The 26,880-nt window shown below is 42.1% G+C and overlaps 1 protein-coding gene across 12 annotated transcripts in view; it reads left to right on the top strand.

Annotated features, from left to right (window-relative positions):
- Window positions 1-5,490: 5,490 nt before the first annotated feature.
- FBRSL1 (fibrosin like 1) overlaps window positions 5,491-26,880 on the top strand; it is an 843,044-nt gene continuing 821,654 nt past the window's right edge. For 6 of the 12 annotated variants that reach the window (XM_060785676.2, XM_060785678.2, XM_060785683.2 and 3 more), the window contains exon 1: window positions 5,491-6,644. In XM_060785676.2, the coding sequence (XP_060641659.2) occupies window positions 6,345-6,644 (300 nt within the window). In that variant the 5' untranslated portion in view covers window positions 5,491-6,344. The remainder of the gene's footprint in view (window positions 6,645-26,880) is intronic. The other 6 variants (XM_060785686.2, XM_060785685.2, XM_060785684.2 and 3 more) reach the window with 2 other exon arrangements.

Genomic DNA, 26,880 nt, shown 5'->3' with positions numbered 1-26,880 from the left:
TTAGATAATAGGGTAGAGGGAATCCTTATAAAAATTGCAGATGAGTAACTAGCACAATGGAAGATACAAATTCAAAAGAGAATTCAAAACAGGCTAGAACATTAGGCTGAAATTATTAACATGAAATGCAATAGAGACAAATGCAAAATTCTATATTTAGGACTCAACAACGAAATGCATAGGTATAGGATTGGGAATACTTGACTGCATATTACTACATGTGAAAAGTAGTTTGAGATTATTGTTGATCTTAAATTGAATATAAGTCAGTGGTGTCATGCTGCAGCTAAGAAGGCTAATGCTATTTTAGCCTGAATTAGAAGCAAAGTTTCTAAGTCAAGGATACGAATAGCCCCTTTATATTCTGCAGCAGTCACCTGTCATCCGTAGTACTATGTCCAGTTCTGTGTGCTTCATTTTAAAGAGATAGAGAAGTTGGAGTAAATTCAGACAAGGGCAATGAGGATGATAAAATGTATGAATAGCAAAACATGAGAAGAGGGGTTGAATGAGTTGAATAAATTTGGTTTGGTGAAGAGAAGAAGGGTGACATGATTCCATCTTTACCTCAAGGGGTGCCACAAAGAGGAGGGTGCAGGCTTGTTTTATGCTGCCCCAGAAAGCAGAACTAGATCTAATGATTTAAACTTACAGGAAGGTAGATTTTGCTTGAACATTAGAAGGAACCTCTTGATCATTGGTTCTCAACCTGTGGATCCCCAGATGTTTTGGCCTTCAACTCCCAGAAATCCTATCAGCTGGTAAACTGGATGGGATTTCTGTTGTTATTTTATACTGTAAAAACTTTGTAGTTTATTGTACTAGAAAAAAGAATATTAAACACCCGGAGACCCACAGGTTGAGAACCATTGCTTTTGATGGTAAGAGTGATTTGGCAATGGAATCAATTGCCTAAAGAAGTTGCAGGGTCTCTGGACATCTTCAAAAAGGGGCTGGGAACAGAACCTATCTTGTTTCTAACTTGGGGACTGCCTGTATTGGGAAAACGTTTGTCTTAGAATTGAAGAAACACAGTATGTTATAGGTGAAACAGTATCTGCTCTCCTAATTTTTCTCTTTTTTTATGAGTTTGCCAAAGACTAAGTGTGCCTAATCATCAATGCACTTTCTTTGTGGATACTTTCCCATGGCAGATCATAAGGATGATTTCTGTGTATGGATCCCCGCCCCCCAAGGAAATTGAAAGAACATACTGTGATAGTATGAAAGGTCACACCTCTTCCCTAAGCCATAGTGAAATGTTGATATGCAACTCCATATCGTAAGATCGCTGTGACAATTCCACTAAAGTCTGTTCAAATAATTCAAAACTTAAGACTGTAAAAGAATTTAAACATTCTAAAACATCTTTTTGATGCCTCTCAAATGCCCACACTTCTCTCTATAAATGTGCAGAAATGACTATGAGAAGATGCAATAATCCTCATCTCTTGACTGTATTGTAATGAAGGAAAATAGGGAAACAGATCACCTCTGGGATACCACTTTTGATATGTTAGGTTTCTCTATACCCATCTCCTCTCTTACCTCACTCAAATTGTAACTGTTATTTGATATATGTGTTATGGCATCGAATTGCTGCCTGTTGTAAGACTGCCCTGAGTCCCCTTCAGGGTGAAAAAGGCAGGATACAAATATGGTAAATAAATAAATAATAAAGTGCATGGTTTTTCCTCCTTATCCTCTTAACAGCTATATGAGGCTTTATTTATTTTGTGTCAAAAGCAATGCATAAGTGTAAAACTTATAAAATAAAGGGATCACATGCAGCCAAATAGTTTTAGACCAAAAACAGGCAACAGTGACTGGATTGTCTGTAGCTTTAAACAGTTCTTCCTCTGTGCATGAGGCAGGGCATTGTGGGCAAGCATTCAGATGTGGAGTTGTTTGTTCTGCTCCACAGTCGAACAAGGTAGAGGATTCTTCTAGGTAGGGCCATTTTGCTAGGTTGCCTTTTGATCTCCCAACACCACTCCTAAGTCTGTTCATGGACTTCCAAGTTGCTCATTTTAGGTTTGCCCCTGGAGGCCCATCCAGTTGGAATTGCCTGATTTTACTGCTCACAAGGATATCCTTGCTGTTGCTGGAGGAACATTAAGAAGAGTGGTGGTTCTCATGGAACTTTTTCTTGATTTAAGACTACTGGGAGAAGGCTGATAGACATACAGTAGGTGATTTTCACAGTGTTCAACTTCCTGTCGCACATTGGGGGGGGGGGGGTGCAATGCCAGCTAGCTTATAGAGCAGGTATGGGCAAACTTTTTTGTCTTGGGGTCACATTGTGGACCCGACCAAGAGGGCCGGGCCAGGAGGGAGGGCAGACGGGCATGTGTTGGGTGAGACAGGCCTGGGAGGGACAGGGCCTATGAGAGAGTGGAGCTGGGAGGAGGCCTGGGAGGGACTGGGTCATCCCTAGGTTGTCCTCCTGGCTGCTCGCCCCATCCTTATGCCAGGAGGAAAACGAGACATGCAGTGACTGCCCCGATCCTCTCATCAACCCCTCCCCCTGATCTTTGGGCTGTCCTCTCAGCATTATGTTGGGAGGAGGATGAGACGGACAGCCGAGAGCACTCCATATTGCAAATTGTAGGGTTTTTTTTAATTTTTAGACACCATCGATTGTAAGATGCTCACTAATTTTAGTACCACCAACAGAAAAAAACCCTCCATTTTTATATGAAAACGCCTGTGATTCTAGAGACGTTTGAAAGAGAAAATAAGTGTGTCTTAGAATGGAAGAAATGAAGAAGAAACGACAGCTTCCTTCAGTGCTGATTCATAGAAACAAGACTGTGGTATGGACCATCCTGAGTTTGGCATTTAATCTCTTGATGCTTAAGGATCACACCTAACCACGCTTTCTAATCCTAGTTTTCCAATTTCTTGACAACAGTTTTCATTTAGTCTAGGAAGGTGCCATGGTAGATAAAAGTCCTTGAGGATTTTGAGGTCTTCTTTGTCCATGATAAAGGGGCCCGAATGATCTGCTCTTCATGTTGCCTTCTTAACATTCCACTGCAGTCTGTTCATTTCCCCTTCCTTCTTACTTCCCACCTTCCTCAAAAGTCATTCCAAGGCTTTGTGATTTACTGGGGGCTGGTCAGTGGCACCCACATCACCTAGCTACACCAACACCTCCCGTTTTGATAAATGAGGGGGTGCTTGATTGAACTCTCTCTTGACTGAAGGAATGCAACCTAAAGAGCACACTGGGTTCTCGCTCTTTGCAATGGGGCTTCTCCATGTTTCGTTCTGTGTCAAACTCAAGGCAATGGGCCAAATCCACCCTGCCATGTCATTTACCCCCCCCCCCCCCCCGTGGCTGGACTCCAACTCCCAACATTCCTCATCATTAGACCTCAGAACTGGAGCTGATGGGAGTTGGGATACAGTAATGTCTGGAAAGCTACAGTTTGTTCTGTTGAGTCAGGAGAGTGTGGTTCGAATTTGGAGACAAGGTTTACGGGGAGGATGTCTGGCTTTCCAATGCCCTTTAACCTTTCCACAAGGTCTGCTGGGTTGCAATCCCCATGATTCCCATATAATCAAAAAGTGGTGGCCGTTGTCCTTCGACGGCATCTAGGGGTCCCAATTTGGGAAAAGCTCAAGAATAGAGATCACTATGCGCCCCAAAAATTAGTCTCCACGGAGTCTCCTTCCATGGATTCAGTGGCCTTTTGAAGGCAATAGTAATAATAATTAATCTTTATTTGTATGCCGCTTTGCTCCCACAAAGGGTCCCGTACAGCATGGAAATGAGTTGGACAGCCCTGGTCTAGCTGTATTGAATAGTTCCCTTTTTGATAGGGGGTGGGGTGGGGTGACTGAATTATTTCTCTTTCTACTTAAGGCAGTGTTTCTCAACCTGAGGGTTGGGACCCCTGGGGGTGTCGCAAGGGGATGTCAGAGGGGTTGTCAAAGACTATCAGAAAAAAACAGTATTTTCTGTTAGTTGTGGAGGTTCTGTGTAGGAAGTTTGACCCAATTCTATCATTAGTGGGGTTCAGAATGCTCCTTGATTGTAGGTGAACTGTAAATCCCAGCAACTACACCTCCCAAATGTCAAGGTCTATTTCCCCCCAAACTCCACCAATGTTCACATTTGGGCATTCTGAGTATTTGTGTCAAGTTTGGTCCAGATCCATTATTGTTTGAATCCACAGTGGTCTCTGGATGTGGGTGAACAACTCCAAAACTCAAGGCCAGTGTCCACTAAACCCTTTTGGTATTTTCTGTTGGTCATGGGAGTTCTGTGTGCTAAGATTGGTTCAATTCCATTATTGGTGGAGTTCAGAATGCTCTTTGATTTGTAGGTTAACTATAAATCCCAGCAACTACAACTCCCAAATGACAAAATCAATCCCCCCCAACCTCACTAGTATTCAAATTTGGGCGTATTGGGTATTTGTGCCAAATTTGGTCCAGTGAATGAAAATACATCCTGCATATCCGATATTCACTTTACAGTTCATAACAGTAGCAAATTTACTGTTATGAAGTAGCAACAAAAATAATGTTATGGTTGGAGATCACCACAACATGAGGAACTATACTAAGGGGTCGTGGCATTAGGAAGGTTGAGAAACACGGACTTAAGGAATTAAGACTTCAAGGAGGCCAAGCGGGCATGCTGAACCCTGCGAGGCTCCAATATGCGACACTCAAGCGGCACAGAATAGAGAGCGGGCCAGCCCGCCCCTGGGCCCCTGGGCCCTTTCCCTCCGGTCTGTTTCGGCCAGGCATGGGTTAACTCGGGCCCTCCCTGCCTCCAGGTGTTTTGGACTTCCACTCCCACCATTCCTAACAAGCCTCGGGCCCTTTCCTTTAAGCGGCTGAGGGGGGAAAGGATGTTAGGAATGGTGGGAGTGGAAGTCCAAAACACCTGGAGGGCCCACGTTTGCCCATGCCTGGTGTAGGCCCTCCCTCCCTCCGTCCCTCCCTCAGGGCTGGACGAAGCTGAGCCGAATCCCACCGCGGACAGTGGTGTGTCTCTCTTGTGCGCGCGCGCCTTGACTCACCTCCCCTCCTCAGTGTGTTGCCCTCTAGGGGGAGGAGAGCACAGACCTGCTTGACCTCTCCCCCACCCTCCCGATTTAAGGACATGGCACAGTCCCGCTGAGAAGGGGGAGGGGGGCGCGTGAGCGGGCGAAACCAAGGCGGGGGATGGAGGGGGGGTGGAGGAAGAGCGAGGGCGTTGCGCGCGCGCCCGGAGGAATGACGCGTCGCCGCCGCCGCCCGCCCTGCTCATGCGCGGCCGGGGCGGGCGGTGCTGTGTGAGTTGCCAGCTTGAAGGAAGGAAGGAAGGAAGGAAAGGAGAGAGGGGGGGCCGGGCTGGCGAGCATGAGGCGGCGGCGGCGACGGCGGCGGGAGCGGAGGGGGGCCGGCTGAGAGAGCGAGAGAAAGGGGCGCAGCTCTGAGGCGAGGGCGGGGGAGCCAGGCGGGCGGGGGGCGCGGTGGGGAGGGAGGGGAGAGCCAGAGAGCCGCCGGGGCCCGGCAGGAGCAGCAGGAGGAGCAGCCGCCTCAGCAGGAGGAGAAGGGAGGGGGGAGGCCAAGAGCGCGCGCCCTCCGCGCAATAAAGTTGCCCTTTGGAGCCTCCTCCCGCGGCTGGATTCGAACCCACGGCGAGGCGCCGCTGAGGGAGGGAGGGGAGGGAGGGGGCAGGCAGGCAGGCAGGCAGGAGCGGGGCAGAAGAGGAAGAGGAGGGCTAGTGGGCAGGAGGACGAGGAGCCGCCGCCGCCGCCACTGCCGCCTCTTGGGCTTCTTCATCTTCCCGTCGGTGCTGCTCCTGCCTTGAGGGCTTCCCTCTCGGATCTGTCTCTCCGGGCCATTCTCCGTCTAGGGAAACCCAAGCTCCTTCTCCTCCTTCCTCCTCCCCACTCCACCCGAACTCCGGAGGAATTTCGCCGTGCTTTCAGTCTTCCCATCTTTTTAAATAGATATATTTTTTCACCTTTTTAAAAATTTTGGCGAGGGGGGAGACGGAGACTTGTCAAGGTCACTCCGTGGATTTAACACCGCTCTTCTGGATCTCTTTGCCGCCGCCCCCCTTCCTCCTCCTCCTCCTCCTCCTCCTCCCTCTCTCCCCTCGCGCGTCGTCTTCCTGCTGCTCTATTTGCACGTCGGGTCATCACTTTCTGTCCGGATTATAACCCCCCCTTTTTTTTTTGGATTTTTTATTTTTTGGTAAGAGAGGAAACAAGGCTGGATTAGCAGGAAGGCGTGCTTTTTTGTTGTTGTTGCTGCTGCTGTTATTTCCAGCGCAATCAATCAATCAGTCCATCCTGGAGGATTAATTGCCGTCGCTGAGAAGAGCGCTTTTTGGGATGATGGAGGGCAAAATCCGACAGAGCCGGAAGTCCCGTTCCCAAAGGGACCGGGTAAGGCGGAGGGACCCCAGCGGCCGGGGCCAAGCCAACCTCCAGAGCCCCTCCTCGGCCTCGGAGAGGGAGGCCAGCCCGGGCAAGGAGAACGCCGGGCAGAACGGCGCCCAGCCCAAAAGCCAGGCGCCGGGGGCCAGGGCCTTGCGACCCCCCCGGCGGCGGAGGCGAGAGTCCAGCTCCCAGGAAGAGGATTTCATTGATGGCTTTGCTATCGCCAGCTTCAGCACGATGGAAGCATTAGAGGTAAGAGAGCTGCCTGGCTTGACAGGGCTGAGAGGGAGGGAAAGAGGGGGTCTTCTCAAGGAGGACCTCTCTCTGCCTTGGAGGTTTCAGCAGCAAGGAACTTCTCCCCCAGCAGCTGCATCCCTCAGACCCATTTCCCCTTTGCACTTGCTCAGGGTTTTTGGCTTCTGACTGCTTCTGCACCATCCTTTCATCCCAAGCTATGTGTTGCTCCCAGGATGGTCTCCTTAGTTTTGCCTGACATGTTCCTGGAGTGGAGGAGCCTTCAGGGAAAAGTGAAGAAGAGAAGGAAAACTTCCCATTTGCTCTTGAAGTCCTGTCCTCTCCCCCCCCCCCTCTATTTTGCACGAGGGTTGTATTTGATAAAGGACTGCATGTGAGGAAGGAGGCCATTCATTGGATGGATGTGCTGAACGGCTAAAATCTCTGTTTTGTCGAAATCGAGCACACAGTCATCAAGGCGTGAAGCATTCTTGGTCTGTGTTTTCAAATTGTGCACACAATTGCCCAGAACTAGAAAAAAGATGAAATGTCCTTGTTCTGTGTTTTGCGTATTGCAGTGTTGAAATGTTATTTTGCAATGGAAGATAGATATAACAAATGGTTGTGGTTTTGACATGAAAGGAGGCGCTTGTAGAATATAGTCGTGTTATAGGCAGAAACAGCAGGGATATCAGGTTATCAAAATTCATTGGTATTTTTTTTTTTTTTAAAAAACTGATCTGCAGCCATCAAATAAGTTTCTTATCCCTGGTTTGTTGATTTGATTCGATTTGATTGGGTGGGCTGTTCATCTGTATTTGTGTGGGCTGAATGGCTAAAAATGTGCACACAGGTGTTGAGAAACACTTATACAAATATAAATACGAAATGCTCTTGTTCTGTGTTCTGCACTGTCAAAATGTTATTTTGTAATGGCAAAACAAATGGTTACGGTCTGATATGAAATAAGGTGTTGTAGGAGAAATCGCATAGGCAAATGCTATCAGAATTAATTTTGGTTTAAAAAAACCCTGCTTTGCAGTAATTGAAGAAGTTTTTCATCCCTGGTTTATTGATGATGCAATTTGATTTGGTTGACTGTACTTCTATATTTGTCTGGGCTTTAATCAGTTGGCAAGAAAACGTCGCTGTTTTGACTGACTGCAAATGATATTTTGTGTGATAAATACACTGCTTGGGTTTGTCTGAGGGTGAAAGTTATGCAGAGTAGGAAATTTAATATTTAAGGGACTGTGTCAAAGCAAGGGGATTCTGGGTGACTTTTCTTGTTCATGATGTGACAGGAAAATCCGAGTTGATGACTTTCTGGTAAACAAAACCAGTCACATTTCTTTGTCATTTTATTCCTTCTAATGTGTTGTTTTTAACACAAACTTTGGTTAGCATTTGTACATGTGTGTCTCAATTTACACTGTACATGTTTCCAACCTTTCAGATTTTCTTCTCCAGAAATAAATCCACCAGTGAAGTCTCACTCATAATGGATAGCAATCCCAGCATACCTATGCAGTGGGAAAGATATGAAGGAATGAGGGAGGCGAATCTGAGTAAGAAAACCTGACTGACCTAGGTTTCTTGTCACTGCTAAGGTTGGGGAAGTAGGGAAGGTGTGCTACCTTAGTCTTTGGAGTGCTTTCTCTGCCTGTGAAGCCTACTGGAGAAGGAGACACAGCAGAACACATTCCTTACCAGTTGCTCTCCAGCTGTGTGCTCCTCTCAAGACAAAACATCTAATGGCAAGCCAGCTCCCTTCAGTTAAGCCCCCTTGGGACTGGCACTTACTGCCTCTTCTGGTCCCTTGGAAGAACATCTACACACTTCTCTTACCGAGAAACTGTGATTGCTGATGTTTGATGCCTCAAACCCCATTGAAATTGATGGTGGGTTGAGTAGAATTGCTAACTTGGTGGCTACTCCGTCTCTGTTGCAAGCAATTGTTTCCCCACCTCCCCTGTCGATCATTCACAGTTTACATCACAAATTTAGGGATGCAGCCCAGGCATAAACTGAGACCTGTATTCACGTTAGTTAACTATCTCCAATTCATATAAGTCAAGAATGACTAGTTTGGCTTTTAACTATCTGTATGGTGTTCACTGTTTACTGTTTGTCAGCCGGCCCTGTTGCCATCATAAAGCTCTCTAATTGCTTTACAGTTTGGTGCAGTGTTAAAAGCTTTTATTATGCTCAAGGTTCTCCTAAAACATTTGTACATATTCATATTAAAACCTACAGCGTTATATTTTTTCCCTTGTGTTTTTGTGTGTTTTGGCTTGAAATCTGAAATAGTTGGAATTTTCTGAGCAGAAAAAATGGGTTGTTGATGTTGCAAGTTGAAAAACATACATTTGTTGTGCATCAGGCGGTCAAGGCTGTTAGCAAGTTGTCTTGTCAAAGATGGTTCCTATTTTTCTTAACACCTGTCCTGTGAGATGCTTTCAGTTGGTGTACTTGTCTCTTTTAAGGTTTTCTCAATGTCCCATTTTGTTCTGGAATTTTCAAGCATGTATTGGGCACTGAGACCAATAGCCAATTGAACCAACAGGCCTTCAGAACCCCCATTGAAGAAGGTGCGAGTCAGTTATTTTTTGTTTAAGGGGATAATCTGTCTTGGTGGCATCATTAAAATTTGGTTTTGCTATGTGTTGCTTGCAGCAGTGGTTAAATCCCCCTTTGACTTTCTTGCCTCCAACAAAGGTTACTTTGGGAGAAAAATGCACCAGCAAAAGACATTAATGGAACTTATAGTCTCTGTTCATTGACCACCACTGAATGTAGCTAGCAAGTTTGTTGGAGGAGTTAAAATTCACTGAGAGAAGATTTCCCTATCATTCTCCTTTCCGCTATTTAATATTGAGGGAGGACAAGAACCAAAGTGTGGAATGGGCTCTCTATATGGAAGCATGAGTTGAGGTTAAGGAAGACATTAGCTGTTTCTTCTTGACTTTAAGCATGTGTCTATTCTGTGTATGGGTCATTACCTAAGGATTTTATACAGGCTTCTGCACATCTTATATGGCCATCTATGGAAAGTAGGAATCTCATCTGGATGACCAGGTATTGTGTATTGAAGAAATGTATGTTTCTGTATACTTGTCTTTTCCAAGAATAATGATAATGTATCACTGGCTGTTGTCATTTTGGCCTTTTCTTTGCGGCTGTTGGAAACACAGCATCATCTATAACATTCCCGTTAGTTAGCCGTTGGTGTCTCTGATGTTAGTAGGGCAATGAATGCCTATGTAGTTTTAATCCAGACTTCCATGGTGTTGAACCTATTTTAATGATGGATTTCAATAGTAATCCTACCAAAAAGGCAATAACGTTCCTCCTTGTTTGTTGAAATGATACACAGCTGGGAAAGACAATTCTTATGTCTTGTAAGACTTTATCCCCTTGGATTCCACATCTTGAAACTTTTGAATCTACATGAGTTCTCTCTGTTCCTTGATGGGTATTTTCCTTTTCAGGAGCAGGGCTGTCTTCATTATTATTCCACAAGTCTTTCTTCATGGAACTCTTGGTGATATTCATGAAGGGCATGAAACTGTTGTATTTTGTATTTCAAAGTCTGTGTTGTATTTCAAAGTCTGTGTGGTAATGGGCTCTTCTATTATCTGTGGGCAGCCCAGCTGAGGGACATGGTCTCACTCTAGGCTAAAAAAAGTCAATGATGTGATGTGCTCAGTTCCATTCCTTGGAGATCAGCATCATGCAGAAGCAACAGAGATTATGAGAGACAAGTGCCCAGTGAAGATTACTGATTTGTGACAAGTTTGAAAGCTTTGAGATCATTTTGAGACTGATAGAAAGGCAGGAGAGGGACTGTTTGCATTTCTATCTCTAGGAAAGGTTGAGGGTCTTTGTTAAGTAAGGCACATACAAGATAATCTGGTTATGAATCTCACAGACCTTAAACGACAGTGGAAAGAACAAGTATAAAGCTCCCTTGTACTCACACGATTTTTGTTTCTCAAGTGTTGGGGGTACTTTTGTCAAAATACTTCATGGAAGAAATCCTATAAACTTTGACATGGCTCTTTTCCTATGTTGATAATGGTAAAGGTAAAAATTTCCCCTTGGCATTAAGTCTAGTTGTGTTCGACTCTGGGGGTGGTGCTCAGCTCCGTTTCTAAGCTGAAGAGTCGGCGTTGATATCATAGCAAAATATGTTGATATCATAGCAAAATATATAATAATAGTTTTTCATAGAATTTGTTTACACTGAAAGTGTTGCGTGCATGCACAATGTATCTCTGGAAGATAGGCTGATGTCATCCTCATTTTAAAGATAGGCAGGGCGAAGGCTAAGAGAATGGTTTGTCTACAAACACCCTATTGAATCTGAAGGCTGAACTCCAGCTTATACCAGGGATTTATCTAATGCCTTTAGTGCCTATATTGTACTCTGCACTGTCATTCTACTTTTTATATGTTTGCCACCAATAAATGGTATGTTATCTAACTTGAAGAATTGTATAAATATAGGGTTGTAAATTTGTGCAATTTTTGGATGATGTATGGCATGAAAATGTAAGCAATATATAATGTTTCAATACTATAGGTGATCACTTGTGGCCAAGTATGATTGTCTTTCAAGGGTACTCTTTGCGGGTCTGTAAATGACTGTAGAACCTATTCTGGATGTACATAGTCTTTCACATTGAGGACATAGATTTCCAGATGGAAGATGGTTGCGAAAAGGGTTTGCTTGAGGTTCCTTCTTCATCTTGACACATTTCTCTCTTTCACCCTCTATTCATGCCTCTTCAAAGTCCACAGCACTGTTAGTAGTATCTGACCTCCAAAACATATCTATAATATTCATTTGCAAACCTTCTGTGCAAGCATGTTATATAGTGTGACTTACATAGGTTTCCCTATATAGATATAGAGAAAATAAAAAATGTTATAATAATTAAGCGTATGTGGGATCCAGTTAGGAATTCCTTAGAGAATGTATTAAGATGTGGAGTGGAAAAACTGAGATTAAGACTGATATTTCAAATGTAATTTCTCTAATATATTGTACAAAGAGTATGTCCAAGGGGAAAGGGGGAAATAATAATAATAATAATAATAATAATAATAATAATAATAATATAATAAAAGTACATTGGTTTCTTCAGGTGATGGGATGTAGAGATCTGTATAGGAAAGTAGCTAAGTGTGATATTCTCCTTAGGATTAACAAAACATTTGTTTGCATCTATGTAGAAAGTAAATTGCTGTCTGCAGCTCATTTCTATCAATATTCAGGAGACAACCTTCACTTTTAGCATCCTTTAATTGGCTCATCAGAATAAATAGGATAAGGAAGAGCCTCTCATTTCCTTTCATGAGCTGAATGGGGAGGATGTGTCGTATTTGAGGTACTTTCAAAACTCAAAGTGGCAATTGGTGTTTGTGTCAATGTGCGTGGAACTGTTTTTTAAGGCCAAGAACAAAGTGGGGGAAATACATGCCAGGCATGATGATAGGTTTTTTTCTTATCAAAGACTGGGTGCTGATTTTGAATATGGGAATTGCCAGACAAGTTTCTGATATTACTTTTAGGAAAAGGGGTTATGAAGATTAAATTATCTTAAACTAACATATGGCAAACTTATACTGTAGATTAGATTTTTTTAAAAATGTGACATGGCCTCTTTAACAAAAATATAAGTATGTTTTTCACTGCCCAAGCTTTAGAATGAAAAAAAAGGAAAGAATCATGACTTGGTAGTAGAAAACTAGTTCAGAATGCAGGTAGTCCCAAGTTTAATTCCTAGCATCTCCAGTTAAAAAGGAACTGGTAGCAGATTTTAACCCTTCATAGAGTTCCTGATTGAGAGCTCTTCTTTCGAATAACTTTTGAATCTATTTGGATACTTTCATACTTCATTTTCCTAGTATTTTCATTCTCGATTTGTACTGGTGGGTTTGAGAAATCCAAACATGCCTAATGTTCTCAAATGTACCAGCATAAATGCTTCTTAGGAGGATGAAATTTCATTTTTTCACTCAGTACAGAGGCTAAACAACAGCATGTTCTGTATCTATGATTCTGAACATGTAATCAGTGAAATAGTGCAGGATTCTGGGGATTGGCACATATGCGGATATGCTTAGGTATCTCTTCCAGATCAGGGAAATAGAAGTCTTTTGGAGAAATAGGAATATGTCTGGTTTTAGTAAGCTGGACATTTGAATAAAGCAATTTTATGTATATAATTGGCTAATTTCTTTATCCTAGTGCAGCATCCAAATTGGTGCCTTTCAGGTGTATTACACTACATGTCCCATCATGGCAGGAGTTGCAGTCTCATACAGAGCATGCCAGCTGGGGAAGATAACAGTTGCACAGCACTTCAGAACTGCATCACTTTAAGGGTGCTAATGTTTGTGTGTTTTCTTCATATACATTCCCAAGTTTTACTAGTCCCTTTCAATATTCTAGGTTAATTCCTGTTTAATATCCCTGTCTGGAAATTGAAGTTTAGAAAGACATTGCTACCCTCATTTAAATGGTTAAGTCATTCTAAATATACTTCTCAAACAGCCCAATATCTAAAGACAGAAATGCCTAAACACCTCAGGAGGGTATTTACCAGAACTAGATTTGAACAGCTGGACACAATGATCCAACATGGAGGGTTTAACCAAGTTCCATGTATCTGTGGAGCATCAGAGGTAAACGACATCACATATGTACTGCTTTGCTGAAACTTGTATAAGAAAGAGAGAAACCAATTCCCTGGGTGATACATTATACTAAAGACACACTGGGATCCTTAAATTAAAGCTACATTTTTATTGGCCTACCAGAATGCTAAAATAACATACAAAATGACCCTTTTTAAATATAAAGTAACTCAGCTGAGAACTGCATAATTGGGGTAAATTGTAGGGGTGATGCATATATTTGATCTGGACCTGGCTCGTGACCACTTGTTAACAGCTTGTTTATTTTAACTATGGTTGTAATATGGATTGAATGCTGTATAAGTATGTGTCAAGTGTGTTTGTCAAGCATTTTGATACTGGCTAGTCAATAAAAAGAATTGACTGAAGCCCTGTTTAAGAGAAGAAAATGGCAAAACATGGACCTGTTTCTCAAGTAATTTACTTTTTCAGATTTTTTGACAAAATTTACTCCTTACTGCTGCTGGTGAAGCTGTCCACTGGAGTTGACACTTGAGAGACAAAAAATCATGGGACTAAGAAACCTGACAACAGTCCCGTTTTTAGAAACTGCTTGCAAATGATCGAGAAAATAGTTGAATCATAGACGGCATTTTACAAAAGTCCTCTAAGAGTTCTGGCATTGGGGGGTGGGGTGAAAGTTCAACTATGACAACATCTTGGGAATTTTTTATTTTAAAAACTGGTATCTAAGTCTCAGTTTTGATTTTGAAATTCAGGCAACCATTTGAAGGGTATGAAATAGGGTGTGCAGACTTTTTATGGATCCTGTATTTATTAGTCTTGAAGTCAACTGCTGTTTCAGTGATTACCAGGTGGACACTGAGATTGAAGATGGATGTGGGCCTCTTACCGGTATGATTCAGGCAAGACCACCCCCACCCCCAGGTACTTGTGGCAGGCCTCCAAATTTTTCAGCAGGTTGTACAATACCCCTTCAACAAAGTGTTCTGTCTTAGCAACATGATAGCATCTTTTCAGGGCACTTTGAAATGGTTACAACCATACTTATGGTAACTCTTGACATAAGAGCTCTGCCCAAGATTCTGTTTTTCCCTTTCAAAACTATAAAAAAAGTACTGATAAGGAAAGTTGGTCCGAATGGTTATTTAATGGATGCTAGAAAGAAAAGCAATTGTGAAATGCAAAGCTAGTGTGGCATTGTATGGTGTTTGCAGGTGGCTCAACACATTTCCAGAAAGCCCAGAAATTCTTTTGTTACATTCAAACTGGGTGAGCAGAATGAGTCCTCCAGGGCCCTTTTTGTGGCTACTGAATCCCCCGAGGGAGTCAGTATATTTGTTGCTCCAAAATGACTTCCAAATGGCCTGTAGGAAGTGCTGGAAGGTTAAAGGAAGATTTTTGCCCATTTTTTCAAATATGTTTTCTTGATAGTAATATACTTTCAGGTTCCAAAGGATTCCCTCATTGAAGACTGAATGCTTCTAAACCTAATTTTCCTAGCATGTCATGGTTTGCTAATCAGGCAGAAACCATTATGGTTTTTTTTTCTTGGCTTCTACATTTTAGCTTGTATAAACCACAATTTGCTGTGATGTCTAAGCTTATAACCTGCTCCTAGCTAATGTGAGTGGAAAAGAATTATATGGGAAGTAAGGAGCAAATTCTGGCATTCTTCCCTGAGCTTCCCTGATACGTTGACAGGTAGCATCTGTCCCAGGATTCAAGGTTTCCTCCCAACCTTACTAGATGATGCCAGGGAATGACTCCAGGATCTTTGGTGTAGGTGTCCACCTCTTGTTTCCTCTACAGTGATACATAGAATATCCCAAGAAAGCAGCCGGCTAGAATTCTTCTAGCTATGTTGCATATCATTGATTTGCATCTAAAGAAATAAAAAAAATCAGTATATCTTTCATATATTCTGTGCTTTTGTTTATTGCATGCTAAGTGAGTTGATTCAGTGGTGCTATCAAAACCCATTAAAAAGTAAGGTCATTAGAAAGAAAACAAGAAATAACAATATAGCCAAGCACGTCTTCCAATGCAATCAACTACAAAAAGCATGCTGAATCAAATATGTCTTTACCTGCATATGAAAGGAGAGCCTGGAGGGGAGGTCATGAGCCTAATCTTCCCAGGAAGTTTCCAGAGTCTAGGAATAGTCACTGAGAAAGTCCTTTCTTATGTTCCCTCCAGATATATCTATGAAGTTGGGGGGGGGGGGGCAGAGAATAACCACTTGGAAGATCTGAAGACACAAGCATCCACATTTAGGGAGATATTGTTTCTTTAAGACATCTTCAGCATTTTGTATAGTTTCTAGAAATGGAACTGTCACAAAAGGTAGTTATTGCTCCCTGTAGCCGGTTTCAGTTCACAGTCTTGTTGCAGGTCTTTGGCCCACTCTTTTGTTTCTCTGGCCAATACTGTACAAATAATTGAATGTGCTTAGTGTGCTATTGGCCTTGAGCTTATGTAGGATGCAGAGGCCAAATAATGCCTCACTCAAACCTGCACATAGTGTAGGAAGCAAAATATCATTGCATAATAGTTGCACCCCCTTTTGGGGTCCTGTTTTTGGAATTTTTTGTTTCCTCACATAATAGTTGCATCACCTGCTCGTGTGCTTGTCCCTTGGAGCTATGGGACTTCCCAGCCAAGGGAAGCCCCCCATAGCTCCATGGAGCAGGCAAGTGGGTGGGTGAAGTTGTGAGAGTTACAATCCCTCACTGCCACCAGCTGTGGGAGGCCCTTCTGCTCTCACCAGCAGGCAGCTAAGGGAAGCTCTGTAACTACAAAAAAAAAAAAAACAAATCACTGCATGAAATATGGTATTTTGGTACAGAGTTGTGGAATGGCTAAGGATGAACTATAGTAGTAACCTAATAAAAACTCAGTCTTATTGCAGTCTTATTGGCAGATCTATTTTATTTATGTTTCTTTCTTTATTTATTTATATATTTGAGTCTGAAGCCTGCTAACAGTCCTTGCATAGTTATTGCTTAGTGATAGGAACCAGGGGTCTGACATAGACTGAAATGACTTCCTATATTGAGGTGGATCATAACTCAGAAAGCAACTACCTGTTGGTGTTGATAATGCTGATCTGGATAGACTGATAATTAAGATTCTAAGGCAGGTTTCTAGACTGAGTCTGGCAGATGTAGTTTCTGACCACTTTGTTTTTATCATCTGATTCCAGTCATGGAAAGCAGGCTAAGTTCAAATCTAATTACGCAGGAATTGATAATGAGTAAGGATCCAGGCCAGCAGCCCATATTGGGAATCTATACTTCATCAACAGCACCACCTCTTGTTTCCTGTACACCGAATACCAATGGGACTTGTTACATGCAAGTGGACCATTGAACAGGAGTGACTTTTGTATTGTAATGAAGTGTAATAGTTCCATGAAATGAGGTGCTGTTTTGTATAGATTATGCTAGTTGCAGGGCAGTGACTGTGTCTGTGTTAATTATCACATGTCCTGTATACAGCAGTGGAAGATGTGCAGTGATCTAATGTTCTTGAAAGGGCCAGGCGGGCGCTCCAGCACAAGTCAGTTGGTGTTTTGAAAGGGGAGAGGGGCTTCATGCCATGCCCAGGGCCATTTATGATGCCCTTGGAGCCCGCAGGGGTCATTGTTTTTGCAGAAATATCTTTTTGCTTCATGATGCCCCCTCAAGCCCTCTAGGGTACTTGGAGAGCATTTCCACCACATTTGAAAATCACCTGGGCCTGCCAGTGTTCAAAAATATTTTGCTCCCAACTGCTCACTGGGGATTGCGGGGGCATGACAAGTATATTTCGGGCCCAAGAGAGACCATTTCTAAAAACATAAAGTGGCCCAGGAAGGAGGAACCCCAGTAAAAATGTCTAACTTTTTTTTCCTAGAAAGCCTTTTTGTTTTTGGGTGCAGCAGTAGATTGCAGCTGTCCAACTTCTCCGGGGGGGGGGGAGGGGGGATAATGTGGCTGTCTGCCCTTTCACAGTTGCACTCTTTCAATAGTGTGTACTGCTGAAGGAATAAGTTTAGTTGCACTGTGCCCCATGTTAAATTGTCTAAAATATGCGCTACGCATATACACATGCCATCTGATGTTTACTGCCTCTGAAGCAGGACTGGGGGACTCAGGTAATCTATCCTGTGAGCTGCCCCTGTTCCCATGACAACATGAGTTTGTACAGTTGGTTTTTTTCCTGTATTCCAAAATATTGAAATGCCTCTCTTAATGCTTAACTACAAGCAGCAAAAACTTCAGTATTTTTGTTACTAGTTATTGCATCTAACCCTTTGCACCACCGGAATGTGATCTCTTGACGATTTACCTGAAATTGAATTTAGTCCTTAGGCTGAATTTGCTCTGAAAATTCTTACAGCAAGCAACACTAGCTTTTAAATCTCTTCAAAGTGCTGGAAGTTAGACTGTAACAATCTAGGACAATGGTTCTCAACCTGTGGGTCCCCAGTTGTTATGGCCTACAACTCCCAGAAATCCCAGCCAGTTTACACCTGCTGTTAGGATTTTTGGGAGTTGAAGACCAAAACATATTGGGACTCACAGGTTGAGAACCACTGATCTAGGATAATACTTGCACTTGTAATAGGTATCTTTGTGATGTTACCCATTACACTTCTGAGAGCTGTTATTTGGCTTTGGGATAGTTCTGTAACAAAGTGTGGTTGTGTAGCTCACAAAGGAATCGAACTATTTCTAGAAGACAAAAGTCCCTGGAATTGTTCCCCTTAGCTTTTATGCTTCATCTCCCTTTTCTAGAGATTTTTTTTACCCCTTTTCCTGTAGCATGATTGTTTGCTCTGAGCATCCTATCAGCTTTTGGGTAACAGGTACTCCTTCATATTATCTATATCAGTTCTGAGCCACATCGTGCTTGGATGCATCATTGTGGTCTTCTTGGTTTTCAGAGCATCAAAGTGACTTTTGAAATATTTCTTTTAAAATAATTCAAATGTATATACACCGATTAAATACTCCACACACTGAAATATAAGCATGCAGATACCAATAAAAAGTTTCCACAACAGCGAAGATCACTACAGGCACAGAAGTGCAGGATAGGCTTATTTTAACTGTGTGGAACTTTTAGGACTGGATTAAGTGAGAAGGTCTCACCTCCCCATAGAAGATGATCTCAGTTGCTATATAGGGATATATGGGAGGTGATGATTTTTCAGATGCAAAATAGTGCTCAGTAAATAAAGACCTGAATACCCACTGAAGTGTTTATCTCTGCTGTCTGAATGTAGAATATTGGAGGCAGTAATTGAAGTTGTGAACACTGAGGTGTTGGATAGAGATGCATTTTGTGCATTGGAAAGGAAATTGAAGATCCAAGGGTCTGCTTTAAGGTCACTAGAAATATTTTTGGTCTGATCACTGAGCATAGGTTGTCGCTCAATGAATTTGAATTATCTCATGAGGTCAGGAGAAATGTTTGCTTTAAAAAGGCTCGTAACTTCTGCTCTGACTCCCTGACTGATTTTATTACATATGTTTCAGGTTTCTCTAGTGCAGTGGTTCTCAACCTGGGGTCCCCAGATGTTTTTGGCCTACAATTCCCAGAAATCCTAACAGCTGGTAAACTGGCTGGGATTTCTGGGAGTTGTAGGCCAAAACACCTGGGGACCCACAGGTTGAGAAGCACTGCTCTAGTGTAATATTAGTTCCTACCCACAGCCAGCATCACAGAGCCAGCATGGTATTTGATCTGAGTGTTGGACAAAGGCATTGGGAGACCAGTGTTTGAATCCCCACTTTGTTATGGGGACCCACTCGGTGACTTTAGTCAAGTCACACACTTTCAGCCCCAGGATGCTAACACTCTGTTTATAGAGAGAGTCTTTGTCATATTCTCAGATCATGGAAGTCTGTGCTTGATTCATGTCCTGAGTATTTCTGTCCTTATCCCTTTCTCCTTTGTCTTCCATTTATCAAAATATGTATGTGGCACACACTTCCCATATGCTGTTAGCTTAGTGTTTTCTTTTCAGGAGGTTGACAACAGGGCAGTGTGACTATTGGCATGTCAAAGGTTGTGTATTTCCACTTTATACATACGAGAGAGAGAAGAACTGAGACAAATGCTGAAAATGTGTGTCAGAGGATTCCTTGAGTTTAAGCCCTGGGGCATTTAGAAACCAATGCTTGCTGTCTAGGAACGTGAAAATTCATTCTAGACAGTCCAGTGCCAACATTGCGACTAAAATCTGACATAGATGCCTTGAAATCAGTTTGATCACTTGTCCTTTTTATTTCCCTACCAGACTCTTTAATATAAAACAGATGTACTTATGTTTTTTTTCCTCCTCCCTTCTTCATGTGTTGGAAGGCGTAAGAGAAATTCAATTATGCAGCTGTTTAAGCAATGGCAGTCCTATCATTGCACTTCTTTTCTACTGCTGAGCAAAAATAGGACTCTTTAGTTTTTACAGCTGTTGGTGCCCTTGAAGACTGCTGAGTATTGTCTATTGTCTGACGGGATCACTTTGAGTGTAGGTTATGGTTTCTGTGTGTGCGTGAACTTCCTTTAAACAATAACAACCTATCCCACACCCCCTCATCCCTGTCAGAGAACCTGCCTGCAGCTACAATAGTTGAAGGGAGAGTGTGCAGGAGATGCTATGGAGATGCTATGGAGTTAAGAGGTGGGGTGGGGAATCAGTTGCACTTGGCTTTAAATAATTATGGTGTTTTGACAGCTTGTTAATATCTTTCAGCCATTGGAACAGATGTAATTGCAGCACTGTGTGATTTTCATAGTATCCTTGTCAGTTCTTTAAAATTAAATAAAGGATCTAAAATCTATTATACATATCTTGGAGACAACGGGCCACTTAATATGTAGTTCTTATTCAGGTTCATGGCTGATGTTTTGAAATGTTTGCTAAAACTACTTGGGTCTTTCAATCCAGTCATTGGAAATTTGCACCTATGAGAGACTTGCTTGAAAGTGTCCAAGAAATTTCTTTGTATCATAATAAAGTGGACATTTATCAGTATATACTGTGAACTAGAACCTTGTCAGCAGCAATGAATAACACTCTTTGACGTTGCCAGCATGTAATGCGGGTATTGTGTGTGATTATTGAGAAACCATATGAGAAGCTGGTGAAGCTTTGAAAGGTTATATATTGTATTTTGTGCATTTTGTTTGGGCCAGTAAATGTATAACTGCCAAAATGGCCACGCTTGAATATTTGTCTTAACATAGCCTGGTCTGGCTGGCAAGTGGTCTCTTCTATCACCTGCAGTTTTTGTTGTTTTAAGTGGAGAAGCCAGGGATCAAACTTGATGTCTTATGGATGCAAAGCAGGTGGCTTGTTGTTGAAAATGACCCTTGTCATTGGAGCTGACCTTGTTTGTCTATCTACACCAGTACAGAGTTGCCTTGGCTTTGGGCCGAGTTCTTTCCCCATTGCCAGCTACTTAATCCTTTTAATTTAGGGTGAGAATAATGTGGCCCATGGGCTTCATCCATGTGCCAAAGATATTTTAATAGCCCCCAGTCTCACTTTGGATTCTCTCTGCCTGCAGCTTGTTGTGAAGAAATAAAATAGCTGGGAAGTCTCCAGGAACAGTGATTCTCTCTTCCACGTTAGAAGAACATAACCCGGGGGTGGGGGGGGGGGGTGGTGGTTTTGGTTCTGGAAGTCAATTTCTGTGACATCTGATTTTGCTTAGTTTTTTATTTTGGGGGAGGGGGTGAGGCATTGCCCAGTGGATCTCAGGATGGAAGGCTTGAACCATAAGAGCACCTGCTACATTTTCTTCTCTACCCTTTTATGTTTTTTGCCACCCCACCCTTCCTTTTTTGTCTTTTTCTCCTGAATATTCCATCACTGTCTTTGCCAAGGCTGGTAGAAAAATTCTCCATTGTTGTGCCAAAGCACCCTGCATGCAATGATCTGTGCGTCACCCTCCCAACTAAAGTATGCATAAATTAATGTGTTAAACTACCCCAAGAGGCAAGGTTCTTGAGTCAATGAGACAGGGCTTTCTCTGTAGCAGAGCTTTGCTCATGGAGCTCTCTCCTGAGGGAAGTCGGACTGACTCCATCCCCTTTGAGTTCCTGGCAGGCAGCCAAGACTGTGTTACGTGACAGGGCCCTAAAACCAATTCACTGGCTGCCTTTTTGGGTTATTTAATTGTTTGGCTTTTAAAAACAAAACTAGTTTTGTTCTATATACAGTTATCTGTTGCGCGTCACCATGGGAGCCGTAGTGAACAATAAACACCACCAGTGTTGGGTTCTGTTTGTGTGTGTGTTGAACTCTTTTTCCAAATGTCTCTGTGGTATCACTTCTCTCCCATTTTTCAGATCCCAGCTCAGAAACCACTTGAAGAACTCAAAATCTTGCACTCTCTTCTGATGTTTTAGTTGATTGTAATAAAAGTTTAACCTTCCCATGCGTTTTGATTTTCCTCATGGACCAGCAAAGCCATTATTCTTGTGTTTAACATGGCATTTGAATTGTTTGGTATAACAAGGAAAGGAAGACTGACTCCGAAGTAGCATACAGTCTAAAATTCAGTACAGAAAAATAGAAGAGCATTTGAAACCCGGGAGAAAAGGAAACAAAAATGTGTTTATTGCATATCTTAGGTTGGGTTATAGCTGAGAAGCATCTGGCCAAGGCTTTTGTCATAAAGGTAAATTTGAGGAAGCATGGGGATGATGAAAGAAATTACATTATACAGATGTTTTTAATGGTTCTGTTGTAGATCTGCAAACAAACACAATATAGTCTATGCAATAGGAAAACTGTAATGACCATATAGCATATAGTCATAGACTATATTGTGTTTGTTTGCATATCTTACAAGCATTCTGGGATATTGCTTAGTAGTCTGTTGTAGAGCTACCATGGGAAAGTCCTTTGTGGGTGGTTTATAAAAGATAATAGACTTTATGCAGATAATGGGTTACATTTAGTTTAATATGTATATAGCCAGGGATATTATGCTTCCAAATAAGGTAGGCTCCAGCCGATTTACATTGTTTACAGATTGTGCCTTCAGTGATTCTGCTGTACCAAAGATTTGAAGAAATTACTTATATGGATGAAAGCTATCAAAACACCCCTGGGGCCCAACTGGCTGAGGACTTCTGGGCACTGTAGTTTAATAAAGTAACTTTGACGACTCTGGTCATTCCTGTTCAACAAAGCTTTTGCCTTCTCTTCCCCCCAAACGTTACCTCCCTTCTTATGTGTCCAATCCTTCCTCTGTGAAACTTTGCTTTTAGTGATAGTAAGATTTTGGGTTATGAACAGGTTTTTTTGTTATGGTTTAGGGTTAAACTGCACATATACTATTAATTGCATCATGATCGCTGAGATTTCTTTCTTTACTGGCATGTAGGCGTCACCATAAAAGTGTTTGCTCTTTAATGTCCCAAGGCACTATTTCATTTTCTGCATAAAACTAATATAGCTTCTTCTTTGAAAATTGTTCCTTGTATTTTCCTAGCCTTTTGAGTCTGGGTGAAATCAGACTTGGACTCATGACACAGCAAACAAAAGAGAGTCGGGACTTGCAAATACTAATACTGCAGAATCTTTATCTCTGGAGGCAGAAATGAGAGAGCTTTTTTGGCTTTGCTATGCAAAACTCATGTTGAATTTATTTAAGAGATGAAGATAGGGAGAAACACTATGACAGGGAAAACAGTTTCCTGACTATACTTGCATAGCCTTGAGTTAGCAAGCTTGGATTTAATGTATTGTCGAAGGCTTTCATGGCTGGAATCACTAGGTTCTTGTAGGTTTTTTCGGGCTATAGGGCCATGTTCTAGAGGCATTTCTCCTGACGTTTCGCCTGCATCTATGGCAAGCATCCTCAGAGGTAGTGAGGAGCTTGGATTGTCTTGAACTGTCTAGCTTTTTAACAGCCACATGTAAATAAGCTTTAAGAAATTTCCTCCAAGCCCTAGTGCTAGGCATGGGCCTTTCCCAAACTGAAAAAAGAAGATTTGGACAAGGATTAACCTTATTAGAACAAAGAATAAGATACCTAAACCACCAATAGCTTAATGTTTAGGTTGCTTATTAAAGCATATAAACTGTGTCTATAAAACAACAAAGTTAACTTTTGGAAATGCAAGGAATGATAGTTTTTAGTACAGGGAGGGAAGGGCCCTGTAAATGTGAATGATTCACTGAGAGTTCCATCAGGATAAGCATTTATTTACTCTTTGTGTGAGATAGGGAGAGAGATGGGGAGAAAGGGGAAGGGGAAGAGAAATTAAATCAGAATTAAAATAAGCAAAAGGGTACGGTTATGAAAGAAAAGTTAGTTTGTTGAAGTATTCCTGTGGGCAGAAGGCCCACAGTGGTTTTAGCATGTTGACAATGATTCTCAACCTTCCTAATGCCGTGACGCCTTAATACAGTTCCTCATGTTGTGGTGACCCCCCAACCATAAAATTATTTTTGTTGTTACTTCATAACTGTAATTTTTCTACTGTTATGAATCGTAATATAAATTATCTGATATGCAGGATGTATTTTCATTCACTGGACCAAATTTGGCACAAATAGCCAATATGCCCAAATTTGAATACTGGTGGGATTGGGGGGGGGGAGGTGTTTATTTTGTCATTTGGGAGTTGTAGTTCCTGGGATTTGTAGTTAATCTATAATCAAAGAGCATTCTGAATTCCACCACTGATGGAATTGAACCAAACTTGGCACACAGAACTCCCACAACCAACAGAAAATACTGGAAGGGTTTGGTGGGCATTGACCTTGAGTTTTGGAGTTGTAGTTCAGCTACATCCAGAGAGTACTGTGGACTCAATAATGGATCTGGACCAAACTTGGCACGAATACTCAATATGCCCAAATGTGAACACTGGTGGAGTTTGGAGGAAAATAGACATTGACATTTGAGAGTTGTAGTCACTGGGATTTATAATTCACCTACAATCAAGGAGCATTCTGAACCTCACCAACGATAGAATTGGGCCAAACTTCCCACACAGAACCTCCATGACCAACAGAAAAAATTGTGTTGTTGTAGAGGTTTTTTTTTAGGTTGTGAGGTCACCTCCTCTAAGGATGCCTGCCATAGATGCAGGTGAAACATCAGGAGACAATGCTTCTAGAACATGGCCATATAGCCCGACAAACCTTCAACAACCCAGTGATTCTGGCCATGAAAGCCTTTGACAATACAGAAAACGTTGTGTTTCTGATGGTCTTTGGTCACCCCTCTGACACCCCCTCACAATCCCCCCAGTGGTTCCGACCGCCCAGCTGAGAAACGCTGCTTTAAGACATCCTTAAATTGGTGGCAATAGATGGCCGAATTTGTTTACCAGTATATCAGCCTTGTCTAAAGCTTGGGAAAATTACTGTTTTGTTTTACAAACTTACACAATGCCAGAGCTAGTGTGACTATGGCAGCTCATGAGATTTAGGACATTGATGGTCCAAAAGTAAGTTCTCATCTTTTCAGGCCCAGAGCCATTTCCTGATCTCAACCAATATTATCAGGAACTGGAAATTCACAGAGCCCTCCCTTTCTCACTCTTCTATGTTCAGACTAGCTTTCTGCCAGGATTTGGTGGTAAGTTGTGAATTCTGGTCAATAGTAGTCTGGGTTGAGAAATCAAGGGTGCATTTGGGATTGGTCTCAGAGTTCAATGGCAGTTGACTGCTGCTTAGATACCTCTGTGTTGGAAACGCCAATCATAGTGTTGCCTCCATTGCAAATCCCACCTGGTCTTGCCAAACTTGTTGCACGTTAAAGACTAAACATTAGTGCTTCAAGACTTCTTGTTTTGCTTCAGTATACTAATATAGCTACTACTGTTGTTTCAAGAATGCAGAGTAAAATCCTGGCCTTGGAAAAGTTGTTCTTGAATTACAACTTTGCAAAGATACTTTTCTAAGATCTGAGTGTTCCTCTAATTAATGTACATTTCCTGCACTTGTGACCCCCCCCCCCTTTGTGTGTGTGTGTGTGTGTGTGTGTGTGGCCGTTATGGCATCTTGTTGTCGGGTATATAAGCTTTGGAGCTGGTGTTGTAAAAGTATTGGTCTTTATAGGTTTTGGATTTTGATATCTGGTGCTGTCTGTGATTCACACAGCAGCTTCTTGGTGTTCATCCACTAACAGGAAAGCTGTATTTTAAGAACAGGAGAGACATGGGGAGAAAGGAAACCACTCCGTGCAAGGCAAATCCTGTCTGCTAGAGCTTACATATGGTGTGATCTGCCATCCGTACTCAATAATTCCCAGAATCCTACTAATAAAGGTGTAGAGACTGTCAGGATCAATCTGCTCTTACAGAGGAATAGGTGAAATAGTTCCCTCAAATGGCATATTTAGGTCAACTGCTGCTGAAAGGCTGTTCATGTTGGGGATGTTCCCCACTCTTTCTGCTTGCATTTTTTGTCTTGATTTGGCAACAGGACTATAATTAATTCTCTGAAATTCTGGCATGAGTTGCATTGGATGAGTTATTTGGAGGCACAAAATAAAGAAAAGATGTAGTAGGGAAGGAGACTGTTTAGCAAAGCTTAAAAGATCCCAAAACAGGTTTTTTTTCCCCAAGCTTTGAGGAAAAAATTCTTGGCTGAGTTTGAGTCTTAACTGATTTATTCACTGTGAATCAAAAAGGAAAAAAAAGTGTGTGTGTGTGTGTGTGTTTTGCATATTTGGCTGGTTTCAGCTGCTGATGCTTTACACTTTACTTAGTTTCCGTTGATAGCATTATCACTTTGACTTTACAGATCACTTGATGAAGAAGAATTTGTTTCATATTCAATGGACAAGTAGCCAGATTAATACTTCTGTAAAATTCTTGTTACCCAGGAATTAGCCTTGGACACTGAAGTCCCAAGTTCAGTCTCTCTGTGGCCAAATGTCCAGGAGACCCAAGAGAGGTTAATAGGTTACCTCATTGATTACCTAAAACATACAAGTAGTCAAATACTAAAAATACCACTTCAAGAGCTAAAGTAGAGTTTAATATACCCCCAGTACCCTCTAGATCAGTGGTTCTCAACCTGTGGGCCCCCAGATGTTTTGCCTTCAACTCCCAGAAATCCTAACAGCTGGTAAACTGACTGAGATTTCTGGGAGTTGTAGGCCAAAACATTTGCGAACCCACATGTTGAGAACCATTGCTCTAGATGTTTCGGGTGATGACTCCTATCATTACCATCTGCTACGATGGTTGAGGCTAGTGGGAATTGTAAGTAAAAACCTTGGGAGGGCACCATGTTGGGTGTTAGCGTGATCAGCTGCAACTGAATACTTGGGTTCATATTTCCACCCAGCCCTTAAACTGTGTGACTTTGATCAAACCAGTTACTCCTACCTGACAGGGGACTTGTGAGGATAAAACTCAGGTAGGTATATATGCACTAAGTTTTTGGGACCAGAACTTAATGCACTCAGTGACATCAGAATTATACACAATTATGCCACTTTAAGTGTCATGGGAACATTCTTCTTAATCCTGGAATTTGTATTTTCACGAGGTATTTAGAATTTTCTAGACAGCTCTAGGCAAAGGAAGCCTATCGAAAGAGATGATAAATTTCTTGCTAATA

Source organism: Anolis sagrei, chromosome X (genome assembly GCF_037176765.1).
Source record: "Anolis sagrei isolate rAnoSag1 chromosome X, rAnoSag1.mat, whole genome shotgun sequence".
In the NCBI taxonomy this organism is placed as follows: Eukaryota; Metazoa; Chordata; class Lepidosauria; order Squamata; family Dactyloidae; genus Anolis; species Anolis sagrei.
This window is presented reverse-complemented; position numbering and strand designations above follow the sequence as displayed.